The 12,064-nt window shown below is 50.3% G+C and overlaps 6 protein-coding genes across 6 annotated transcripts; 3 read left to right on the plus strand and 3 right to left on the minus strand.

The window, feature by feature from the left end:
* Positions 1-20: 20 nt before the first annotated feature.
* V8C40DRAFT_246949 (J domain-containing protein) lies at positions 21-1,359 on the plus strand (the record flags this gene model as incomplete). The annotated part of the gene is made up of 1 exon (XM_083216215.1): positions 21-1,359. A coding segment is annotated over exon 1 (737 nt), but the record flags the coding sequence as incomplete, so codon positions are not given.
* V8C40DRAFT_246951 (amidohydrolase family protein) lies at positions 1,040-2,366 on the minus strand. The gene has a single exon (XM_083216216.1). It carries the CDS (start codon positions 2,296-2,298, stop codon positions 1,162-1,164), a length of 1,137 nt encoding a protein of 378 aa, XP_083072647.1. The 5' UTR covers positions 2,299-2,366; the 3' UTR covers positions 1,040-1,161.
* Positions 2,367-2,475: 109 nt separating this feature from the next.
* On the plus strand, positions 2,476-4,205 carry V8C40DRAFT_279809 (isopenicillin N synthase family dioxygenase; the record flags this gene model as incomplete). The annotated part of the gene is made up of 4 exons (XM_083221289.1): positions 2,476-3,036; positions 3,126-3,725; positions 3,792-4,018; positions 4,073-4,205. The coding sequence occupies exons 1-4, from the start codon at positions 2,992-2,994 to the stop codon at positions 4,203-4,205; spliced, it is 1,005 nt and encodes a 334-aa protein (XP_083072648.1). The 5' UTR covers positions 2,476-2,991.
* On the plus strand, positions 4,051-6,143 carry V8C40DRAFT_28176 (aminoglycoside phosphotransferase family protein). The gene has a single exon (XM_083221673.1). The coding sequence runs from the start codon at positions 4,698-4,700 to the stop codon at positions 5,970-5,972; it is 1,275 nt and encodes a 424-aa protein (XP_083072649.1). The 5' UTR covers positions 4,051-4,697; the 3' UTR covers positions 5,973-6,143.
* On the minus strand, positions 6,016-9,025 carry V8C40DRAFT_246957 (Rgp1-domain-containing protein). Its single transcript, XM_083216217.1, has 2 exons — positions 8,319-9,025; positions 6,016-8,248 (listed from the first exon to the last, which is right to left on the minus strand). The coding sequence occupies exons 1-2, from the start codon at positions 8,839-8,841 to the stop codon at positions 6,315-6,317; spliced, it is 2,457 nt and encodes an 818-aa protein (XP_083072650.1). The 5' UTR covers positions 8,842-9,025; the 3' UTR covers positions 6,016-6,314.
* A 1,130-nt stretch (positions 9,026-10,155) lies between these two features.
* Positions 10,156-11,430, minus strand: V8C40DRAFT_266528 (uncharacterized protein; the record flags this gene model as incomplete). The annotated part of the gene is made up of 5 exons (XM_083219763.1): positions 10,156-10,454; positions 10,522-10,624; positions 10,695-10,867; positions 10,927-11,107; positions 11,164-11,430. The coding sequence occupies 5 exons, from the start codon at positions 11,428-11,430 to the stop codon at positions 10,156-10,158; spliced, it is 1,023 nt and encodes a 340-aa protein (XP_083072651.1).
* Between the last annotated feature and the right edge of the window lie 634 nt (positions 11,431-12,064).

The following is a 12,064-nucleotide window of genomic DNA, read 5'->3' on the forward strand; positions in this document are numbered from 1 at the left end:
TACCACTCAAAAAATCTCATAAGCATCAGGCAGGCGCCGTTTAAACGACATCAAAATTCTAGAAAACTCTTTTCTCTTCATTCAAATTACTCATTAAAAAACCGACTTGCACCAAAAGCTTCAATTCTTTTCTTTTTTTTGACTTCTTCAGCAGCGACATACTCTCTCCGAGTCGTTATACCAAACTTCATCTCGCACATAACTCGGAAGAAACCGACAGACTCTTGCAATGAGTGACGACAAGAAGGCGGACCTTTTAGGGTTCGCAAATGAGTATGCGGACAAGAATATTGACCTCTATGAGCTCCTTGGGGTGGACGCTCTCACTCCCAAGGAAGACATCCACCGAGCTTGGAGAAAAGCGTCTTTGAACTACCATCCGGACAAGGCGCGCGAGAACTTTGATGCAGCAAAATGGGAGCTATTTGAGAGAGCCAGGGACATTTTGTCCGATCCAAATGCTCGTGCTGCTTATGATCAGTCCCTCAAGGCCAAACTGTTGCGCAAGCAGGAGCGCGAGGCCATGGACAGGGAACACCAAAAGTTTGCCGACGACCTTGAGGCCCGCGAAAATGCTCATAGACAGCAGAGGCAGCAGCAGCAACAGAGAGAGCAAGAGAAGTTGGACAAGGAGCGGGAGCGGCTAGCAGAGGAGCAGCGTCTCCATGAGGAAGAAAAGAAGCGGCAGGCTGAGGCAGCGCAGGAAATGGAGGACTTGGCCGAGGCTAGGCGACGACTCAAGGAGAAGAAAGAGGAAAAGGCAAGGCGGAAGCAGGTCAAGGAGTCGCTCAAGGCCACGGGTGCTGTCAAGAAATCCTCGGGACCTGCAAATGGCGCCGTTCTGGTTCCTGGCGATTATCTTGTGGATCTCGGCTCAGTAAAAAAGATGTACTGGGAACTGGTTTGCGACAAGTTGCGAGCTGTTCAAGCGGTGAGAAACCTGCAGAAGCTGGACGTAACGAATAGCGAGGAGCTCGAAAACGCCGAGAAGGAAATGAGGGAAGCCAGGCAACGGATCTACGATGCAGAGACAAAATTTCAGCAAGACGCGGCTGTCTAACTATTCCTACGCAGAGGAACGAGACACCACAAACCCATTCTGATATCTCATCTGTCTACAGTTTGGCACGAACTACTCAAAAATAGCCAGCGCCACTTTATTCAAATATCTTGATCCAGGCGAAGGATGCTTATAGCATTACCTCCCATGATGGCCGATGCCTCCCCCGACCCTTCACCAACAGCCTTAGTCACTGCTGCAGCATTCAAACTCACGCTCTCCCACTCTCCTTGCTCATCTGTTTCAAGAGGTGGGAAGAAGGGATGATCAGTTCCGAACATCAATCTATCGGCCCCAGTGGCGTCTATCGCCGCCTTGAGTCCAACTTCGGAATAAATAACCGCGTCAAGGTAGATCTGTTCCTTCAAAACTTCCCAAACTGTCCGTCGACCCTTTCCAACTTTGCCTTCTCTCACAAGCTGTCCGTCATGCAGGACGCAGCTTTCAATCCTGCCTGCTAGGAAAGGAAGGGTCCCTCCGCTGTGGGCTAGGATCATTCTCAGATCTCGCACCTTGTCGAATACACCCGCCAAGTACATCCGCGTCACTGCAATGGTGGTTTCCATTGGAAAGCCGAGGGCGAGGGGCAGAACGTGACCATACTCTGCGCTGGCTCTAGGTCCCCATACTTCATTCGGAAGTCCATAATGCGGGTGCAAGAAGATAGTCAGGTGGGCCGCTGCCACAGCTTCAAGAATAGGCAGTAGAGCGGGATCATCAAGTCCCTTGCCCAAACCTGTGGTGCCGAGGATAATCCCTCTGCAGTATTTGAGGCCTTGTACATGTGATACCGCGGCCAGCAACGTCTCAAGAGGCGCGGTTAGAGGCAGAGTTGCAAAGAAAAACAAACGTCCAGGATGCTCGCTGCACATTCGCGAAAACTCTTCGTTGACGGATTCAGCCATCTTCCCCGACTCAGAGGCACTCAGGAAATCAAGCCATGGATTAGCCAGAGATATGACAGAAATGTCGATACCATGGGTGTCCATGAAATGGACCTTTTGAGCAAGCGATGCGAAGTGAGAAGTGAGCGGCCGTCCAGGAAGTTTAGCTGTGGCATCTTGAGTGGCTTCCTCAAGAGATTTGACTTCGGCTTCGAGGAGTATCAGGCGGGGATCAGCGGCCTGTGGAAATGAACGGACCAGAGGGATTGCGGAGCGGGATTCGAGGATCTTGATATACGACGGAGGATACATGTGCGTGTGGATGTCCACAACGCGAATCTTGGAGGTCGCCATCTCACGCTGGAGAAGAATCGATCTTGAACAAGCAAGCTTCAGGCTGTTACTCAGGAGGAAGAGGTATGATGGTGGGACAAACTCATCTTTCCGTCAGCAGCATAGCGGGGGTATAGCCCTCGAGTGGCTTAACTCCAGCACACGGGTTCATTTCAGCGACCTCCTTCTTAGCGACGCAGACGTTGCACTGATACGCGGATCCATTGCCATCAAAACAACACCTAACAGGCAAGCTAGAGAGTCTCGAAGAGGGGCATGGCACATCAAAGATCATTGCCCCGCACCAGTTCTCAACTCTCCACCGTGATAATCAGCCCTTTGCACCAGTCAGCGTCCAGCGAATCAGTCATCCAATGCACACACCCCGGACTAAGCATACTAGCTGCCGTGTCTTGACCCCAGCTTATCGCAGGCTTAAGTTTTGGCTTGAGATACGAAGTGCTTTTTATCTCACTCAGTTTGGAGGATCTCATACGGTGGCACGACTCTGTCCTTCAGCGCCCGCGCTATCGCGTGTCAGAGGTTGCATTGGAATGGGGAAGTTTGTAGCTCTGCGCTAATTTGGACTTGAGTTTTCCATATAAATACCTATGACAATACATGTACCTGGGCTGGATTTTCTTGATAAAATACTCTGCTAGGACACATTAATATCCATGAAATTAAGCATACTCTTACCCAACCGAGCATACAATGGCGACTGATGCTGCAGTGAGCAAAGATGGACTTTTCATTCCCGTAAGTACCTTGTTTGACGCTCATTATATGACACTACGTTGTGTTTGATCAACCGATTGGACTTTTTAACTGATCTCATCCGCATTTAGCTCATCGACTTTTCCAAGTTCTTGAATGGCGACACAACCACACGGCAAGAGACCGCCAAGGCGATTCTCAATGGCTTCCAAGGCGCTGGCTTCATCTATCTCAAGAACCACCCCATTTCGAAAGACACGGTAAAGCACACCTTTGCTATGTCGGCAAACTTCTTTGCACAACCTCTCGAAAAGAAAGCGGTCCTAGGATGGACCACTCCACAGGCCAACCGTGGCTACGTGGCCCAGGGGCGTGAAAAGGTTTCCTTGCTAGAGGACGTTGCCGAGGTGGAAAAGATTCGTAGCGCAGTGCCAGACTTGAAGGAGAGCTTTGAGATTGGCCGCGACGATGAGGAAGGCCACCCAAACAACTGGCCTAGCGAAGAGGGCTCGATTACTGGCTTCAAGACGGATATGAAGGACTTTTTTGAGCAGTGCAAGGCTTTGCATATTGAAGTCATGCGGGCTATCGCTTTGGGAATGGGATTTGAGGAGAGCTTTTTTGATCGGTTTGTTGACGTCGGTGATAATAACTTGCGGCTGCTACACTATCCGGAAGTCAAGTCTGAGATTTTCAATACCCCAGGCCAAGTTCGTGCCGGGGAGCACAGCGTAAGCGGCCAATTACACACCGCGTCATGATTGCTTAAGGGAGTTCATCTAATATTTTTGATATAGGATTATGGATCCATCACACTTCTCTTCCAGGATAACCGGGGCGGTTTGCAGGTCAAGAGCCCCAACGGAACATTCGTCGATGCAACTCCCATGGAGGACACCATCGTCGTCAACGCCGGCGATCTGTTGGCGAGATGGAGCAACGATACGATTAAGAGCACTATTCATAGGGTAGTAGAGCCGCCGCGAAAAGAGGGCGCGACGTATCCTTCACGATATAGCATTGCGTAAGTGGATGATGATGCAATATTTGATGTTCCGCACTGCTAATGCATGGACAGCTACTTTTGCAACCCCAACTTCAAGGACCTTATCGAGGTGCTACCGGGAACGTATGCAACCGAGAAGGAGAAGAAGTATGACAGCATCAATAGCGGCGACTACCTCGTCCAGAGACTCACCGCGACATATTAAACTGGTTGTTGAGATGGCCGGTATCAAGGCGAAGAGCGCGTGTGAGCGCACAGGGAAATACTTATGTATGATAATCCATTCCATCTCGACGACTCGGTGACAAGGGGGGGAGCGCCCGCGCTGCTCGGTTACATGATATTCCATGAGTAAACCCCTGCAGCCTGGCCTGAGGATTCACCAGGATACAGCCCATGATGGCGATTTCAGCCGCACTCTGATGAGGGGCCGCGTCATGTGCAGCTTTGGAAGAGCCACGGAGGATGTGGGGGTGGCTTTTGGTTAGCGATCCTATGAGTGCGAATTATGATAACATTTGGACTTATAAAGGGCTGCTTTGGGGGCCTGTTTCCATCTCTCATCATCTGACCTGAATATGTCTTAAACCACTCGGCCCCTGTCATGGAGCTTCTTGCGCCGTGTAATAGCACTATGCTGTGTTATAGACGCTCAACGCACCTGTGCACCTGAGCTATATAAGTCATTCAGTTGATTATGGTTTGGGGCAGCTCCGAAAAGGCCGGCAGCCGCACGGCTGACAGTGAGATTTATTTGAATGATCAGGATATTGAAGCGTTCTTCATTCGCAACGGATTTGATGTGACGACTAGAGATGCGTGCGATGAATATGCACGTGTACGGTTCCCTGGCCTGGAAGCAACGCCGACGTCGACGCAGGGCTATTGCTCTTATACGTTAAATCTATCAAAAGATTATCTGTTGCAGTTTCGGCCAGAGGCTTTCATATTGGATATAGATACTTGCAGCGAGGTGAAGGCTATTTATGGCAAATACGCTCCGACAACGACGTACCTAGGCAAAATCCAAGACATCGTGATACAACATATCGATAGCAATGTCGGATCACCAGCGATGCACGTCTACCTGCATAAACGGATCCCAGGAATCCCTCTATCGGAGCTTCGGACGAGGCGGAAGATGAATGGCCGTGAAGCTGACGATAAGATATACAACAGGAGGCTGATGCGCGGCCTGGCCAAGGTTTTTGCTATGGGATTTCGCGGGCGACAGCCTTTGGGAGACGTGCCGATGCTAGCGGGTAGTATTTCCAAGGGCAGAATCGGCGAGTCTATGAGGTGGCGTCTTGGTCTTTTAAATGGCCTCCCGGGAGAAGATTTGCTCAGGCACGTCTCTGAAGCGCAGAGCCGGCTTGACAGCATAGAGGCATCGGATTGGTGTCTTACGCACGGAGACGTTCTCCCGGGAAACATGATGGTCGATGCAAAGACGGGACGGTTGACGGGACTTATTGACTGGGCTGAGGCAGAATGGCTGCCCTTTGGGATGGCTCTGTACGGCGTCGAAGAGATCCTCGGAGAACACGTTCCCTCTGAAGGTTTCAGATATTATCAAGACCATGAAGAGCTGCGTCAAGTGTTTTGGAGGAAATTCTTGTCTTTGACTAGACGAGAGGGGATACAGTTGAGACAGGTGGAAGCAGCACGAAAGTTGGGCATCTTACTCTGGAGGGGTATTGCGTTTGACGATGGGAGGATAGATCGCGTTGTGGAGGCCGGGAGGGACGATTCGGAGATACAGAAGCTGCGGCTGTTTCTAGAGGCGCCGAGCGGGTTGGAGAGTTTAGATAAAGTGCATCATCGGAACATCTTTTGGGATTTTGGACACTTTTCGTGTTGGGGAGGTGTTGAGTGGATGAGGATGAGGAAGAGGAGGATGAGTTTGGGAAGAAGTGGTGATGAGGGCAGAGAGTTGGGGTCTGTTGTACAGAATGTCATGGGGAAGAGGTAACACATTGTGTTTGCTAATTTGATGTGAATTTGATGTGATTTAGAGCGAAATGGCCAGCCAGCATAATGAATAATGAAACTTTTCCTTTTCTTTTATCTGATGCATGTTTACTAGAATGGGTTATTTCCGGGTACAGACATCTCAACTTTTCATTCACCAAGCACAATGTATGGCGTCAATATCCCTTCATCATATGCCTTTTGATTCCAATCATCATCGATACTTTACATTTCTTCAAGAGGCTCAAGTTTAAAGAAAAGCTCGAAAGACTCACATACAACACAACACAACACAAACATCAATACTCCAACTCCTCCTCTTTACAAACAAAATACTCCATGTTTACACCACAAGCCCCTCTTCGGCCGCCTCATCTCTCTCCAAGCGCTCCAACCCAGTTCCGACCGCTCCGTACACGCGCAGAGGCACAGGCACGTCAAAGCTCTCGCACGCCAAATTCTCAACCGCTACGAGAACCAACCCTCCCTTGTCGTCCCTCGAAATCTGTTCCAGCAGTGGGAATGGCGTTTGCTGCCCCCTCAAGGCATCGTGCCCCTGTGACGGCACCACAAATTCGACGCGAATCTTCCATTCAAAGCTGATGCCGCTTGTGACAAATTCGGGCGTAGCAGAGATGGGTATCGTAGGGGTGAAAACCACCCGTCGGGTGAAGAGCGTGGATTCAGAAGAGGCGACGTACACCTTGCGAGTTACTCTGTGAATACTCGAATCTGATCGCAGAGCCAGCGTCGAATCTATTTTTTCTGACGATTCCAGGGTTGCGTGTACCGCGTAGCATGGTATGTCGGCATCTGAAAAGTCGATAACCATGGTCACGACCTCTCCTAAACGGTAAGCTGGGCGGGTCAGCATTACAACGCCGACCCTCTGCCCATTCCGCGCAATTTCGAATCGATTGGCGCTCTGCTGTCCTTGCCCAGTCAGGTTGCTCTTCATAATAGCAAGACGGATTGCCTCTTTGGCCGAGGTCGTATCGTCAAAGCTCGACGATGACAGACGCCGTAGATCTGGAGTCGCCGTCGGAGACAGCAACGAGCCGCCTGCTTTATCACCAGGTCGATTCGTTAGGCCGTCGACGTATGATAAAAAGTCGCTCATGGCAGCTGTTGCCCCGGTGACCTCGCGTTCTCTATGGCTCTTCTGCTGCTTCCCAACCATCTTCACCAGGGCTTCATCACGAAGCAAGATATAGGGGTTCATGAGATCATGCCCGAGAATCTCGCCGTAATTGTTAACGCTCCCCAAAACACGGAACGGTACCTCAACTGTCCGAACATTCTGTTCTCTAGCGCCTCCTGGTCTCTGGGTGCCAATGACTAGACTGTATGAAATCTTGATGGCCTTTCCTTTATGTGTAGGAGGCAGCCCTCTGGGGAGCTTGAATGTGTATTCAAATGAGCGGCTCTCGCCGGGAGCCAGCTGTAAGTCGACAAAGAGGATCGACTGCGGGGTGCTCAGCAGGGGAACGGCCTTTGAGTTTGCAACACCACGCATTTCCTTGATGGTGCTCAGCTCTCCGCCACCGAGAAAGTCGCCTAGGGAATTGCTTATGCTTCCCCAGCCAAAGCCCCGCAAGAGGCCATTCTCTCGACGACCCGATTCCAGTCCAACCACTCCACCACCTCGCCCGCCAACAACGGCCTTCTTTTTGACCTGTTCAAACGGTGCAAGACTAATCAGGGAGCCATCTAGCGAAAAAGAGCCCTGGATTTGGGCAAAGCCCATCATGAGCGATTCGGTCCTTGACTGGTGCAAGGAGAAGGCAGAACCCCGGCGCGGATACGTTGGCCTCCCAGGACCTCTGGTCAGAGGCTGCGCCACATATTCCGAGGCCAGCGTCTCGGACGAGTGATTGCTTATCGAATAAAATTCACCACTGCTCCGGGGTGTCCCTCCAGCCATGCTCGTGCTAGAGAGTATACGCGCGGTAAGAATCGGTCTGTCGGGCGCAGGCGAGATCTGCTCCTTTGAGCGTATAGGGATGGGGCTGTCGACCGGTCCCGTCCTTGGACTTAGATGGATATTATTGCCCGAGGCTTTTCGAGGGCTCGCAATTGGTTCCGAATCTGGTGCGGGCGCAGCGGGGAATCGGAATTCGGGCATGGGGCTGGCCAAGGTTTTGGAGGACCTGCGCTGCACCGAGAGAGTTGACGACTGGGGGCTTCTTGGACCACCGCTTGGTATCCGACCAAATCGATCGGGAGGATATGAAGCAGTAAATAGCGGAGAAGATGTTCCTCTTTGGGAGAATGAGCCTTGGGGGGAATCAGTCAGCCAATTGGTTGTCCATAGTCATAACATAGCTTGCTGAAGTAGTTGCAATACCTGATTGGGGAGTGGAGGGCACTGTGGGCGGCCCGCGGGACGCAATCTGCAAACTGCTGGCGCGATTATGCGAATGACGCGGCTGTCGTGGGGAGTTTTCATAACGCGGCGACTGTGAATGCTCGTCGATGGTGCTGGTGGTTGATCCGATGGAGACGATGGACACGGATCGTTTGTGCGCATGGCCCCGGGGGTCGCCGGGAACGACGGCTTGAGGCCATTGGATCGAGCCCTGCCGGCTTCTTGTGCTCGGCGATGGCACGCTTAGCGATAGAGCCGCACGCCTATGGCCTCTGGCCGATGCAGCCGCCTTGCCCCGGGTTTGAATGGGCGACGCAAGCCTCTGCCTCTCGGACTGCGACTGTGACTGCGACGGAGGGCGGGAGTGAACCTGCTGCTGCTGCTGATTTGCCTCGGGGGCAATATTTCGAAAGGTGACGGTGCATTGAACCGCCTCGCCCGCGAAGACGGTCTGATCGCGCCAGTGGACGAAGACTCGGATGTTGCTGAAGCTGTCGGACATGGTGACGGCCCTCAGCGCAAGGCGGGAGCAGGGCGGCGGCCAGGACGAGGCCGAGCCGACATTTCCAACTCTGCGCTGCGTCTAGCCTTGCCTGAGGAGCACCACACAGCTGGGCCGAGAAGTAGTGACGGGAGAGCGAGGTGAAATGGCGATGGTCGAGTGCGGTTGAGGTGGCAACGTCATGGTGTTGAGTTGATTCGAGCAGGGCGCTGGAGCTGCTGTCTGTCAATCCAGGCCCTGGAACAATCCACTGGAGGCCGGGCGGCAGCCAATCAGCGCCGGGCTCCCCGCTGCTGCAGGTCCCTGGAAGCTTTGCGCCCCTCACTGGCGCTTGTCTTGTTTGCACAGGGCAAGGATGTATGTATTTGTGTATGTACCTTTTGCTAGGACCTACCTGTCTGGGTGCCCTTGAATGCTCGTGTTTTGATGTCTAGCACGGCCAATGCTACTCTGATTCAGCCTAATCTAATGGCGAATCTGTCCTGGGTCTGAGCTAGCCGCCAATGGGTGCAACAAAACACTCCCGTCCATTTCATTCAATGATAATGTAGATGCGTATTCACTTGTATGTACAGTAAGACGGGATTGGGAGATGCAAATCAGCAGCAGAGCATGCAATTCAAGGTTCGCATTTCCCTGCACTCACTTGCATGCACAGCATGTCATATGAGATGAGAGACGGAAGCCTGAGAGTACAACAGTGTGGCCAAAGAAGGAAATGGAACCCAAAATGAAGACACATTAACCATCGACGAGTTCACAGCTTCCGCCCGTGCGGATGACCAAAAAAAATTCCCATAATATGATAACAAAAAAAATTAAAAAATAAAATAAAAATAAACATACAACAGCTGATGTTCACTAGGTAGTAGTCACGTATCTGCCAAGCGGAGGGTAGAAAAACCGAGACCGCAAAATAAATAAGTACATACATTTAGCGATGAAAGCACTCAATTAACCCATTAAGAAGTGCTTTTGTAGGGGAACGCCTATTCAGCCAGCATCTGAATTGTACTCTATACCTAAATATTGTAGTAATTACTAGAGGAATATAGATATAGTGGTAGTTATTAGAGAAATGTAGATATAGTAGTAATATTAGAGAAAATATAGCTGTAGTAGTAGATAAATGGCTTGGATTATACGCAGAATTTATTTGTCATTGACGATAGCGTCACTCCTATGTAACTCGACTCGATCAAAATACCATTTTAGCTTTCATCTATACCACAGACATCCCAAAAAGAGATGTCTTGTGCATTTTCATCTCTCTTCAAAGCTCAACGCAGACACAGGCCATATTGCAATCAGCCGCTAGATGTCCTCAATCCCAGCTGCCAGACTGTCCTCCAGAGATGTCCAATCTGCCTGGCCAAAAAAATCTTGAAGCAACCTCTGGGCTCTGGCTATAGGAACAACTTCCGTATAGTCACGGCCTTCATTTTCGGGATCGTCAGGGAATTCCTGGTCTGGACGTAGTTTGCGCAAAATGGTAAGCACATCTGTCCAGTTGTACTCTGTTGCAAAGGCGAATATGCGCTCTGCTTTGACATTTGGGTCAAGAAGGGCTGCCACGTGTAGACGAGCGGTGTCTCTGACGTCGACGAAATATTCTGGATGATGCATCATTTTTAGCAATCGAACTCTTGTCGCCGTAACTAAAATCTCCTGTTTACTTACGTGGGGGCAGCAATTCCAGGGCAGAGTAGTCTCGCTTGAAAAAGTTACGAACGAAGCCCATTGTAGAACCGTGCATATGCTCTGGTATCAAAATTCGGCCGAACTTGAGATTCATTAGCCAGTCCGTGAGAAAAAGCGAATAGCCTGCGAGAGAGCCAAGAGTCTTTGCCTACATTGCAATTTGGCAATACAGTGTTGAGAACAAACCCGGGTTTGTTCTCTTCCACCCACTTCCATGCGGCCCGTTCCCCTTCAGTCTTCGAAGCTGCGTACGTTACGTAGCCTTTTGCAGAGTCTGGCGCCTTGCCGCTCCATGCGAGAGCGACAATGTCGTCGTTCCACGTATCTGGGGGATTGTTAGGCCAGGTTATATATGCGTAGCTAGTACATGCAATCGATGCTTACTCTCATCGATTATGACGCCCTTTTTGTTGGCCTGAGGAACGATTGCCGCAGTAGAAGACGACGTCAGAACGAAGCGCTTCACTGACTCTTGACTCGAAGCTGCCTTGAGGGCATTGATTGTGCCATTTCGGACAGCCGGTATGATCCTATGAGGATCACTGGCAAGGCTAACGTCTGTGGCCTAGGCGTAAGTTAGTAAATATAATACAGAGATTGGCATATCAGCCCATTTCTTACCACATGAATGATTCCGTCAGTCCCTTTGGCAGCAGAGGCAAAGGCGTCCTCTTCTTCCATTGCTGACACCACGATGCTCTCATATCTGCCCTTGCCATATCTATCTTCGAAGAAGCGATCTAACCATGGTTTACTTTGCCTAACAGTCCCGCGAACATTGTATCCCAGCTCTAACAATACATCGACAACATGCGACGCAATGTATCCATTGGCTCCGGTGACTAGCACCAAACCTCCGGGAGGGATAGCGTATTCAGAGGGTCTCATACTGTCAGAAATTGCGCTTAGACTTTTCAATTGCTTTTCACTTCTTGAATAGTCGTTGTGTTGGTATGACAATGAAGCTTTGCTGCCGCCACAAGTAATTGTGAAAGGATTAGGAAGCTATATTGTATTATATCAAGACGCCCATGTTAATTGCTTTCACAATCTTGATATAAAGATGTAGAGACCCATTTAATTCCGGTATCCAAGACTTCCTTCCGGTTGGAGCAGCTGACAAATAACCGCTTTATACTCTATCCGCTTTGATGTCCGCTCTCATGTCCGCTCTCCAGGGTATGATGTGATCAGCTGTTGCTTATCAGATTGAGCAAAGAATTGATCCGGGGGTTTGACTCTAAGGCTGTAGCGGAGTTATCTACTGAACTAGCTACTCCAGCATTATTGTCACTCCTATCTTGATTATAAATGTATCTATATCCTCTGAAATCTAAACACAATGTCCGCAAAAAGATTTCTCATGGGTTGTTGTTTGAACGAGCCACATCTATGATGTGATGATGTGCTAACCCTTCATAAATATACGAGAAAACGGCAAATACATCGGTACATATATGCCCAACGTTACAAATCAGGAAGGTTTCAGAACGCAGGGATAATAGGTTACGCAAAGCCATCC

The sequence above is a fragment of the Trichoderma camerunense genome (assembly GCF_050948025.1).
Source record: "Trichoderma camerunense strain CBS 138272 chromosome Unknown V8C40scaffold_10, whole genome shotgun sequence".
NCBI lineage: Eukaryota > Fungi > Ascomycota > Sordariomycetes > Hypocreales > Hypocreaceae > Trichoderma > Trichoderma camerunense.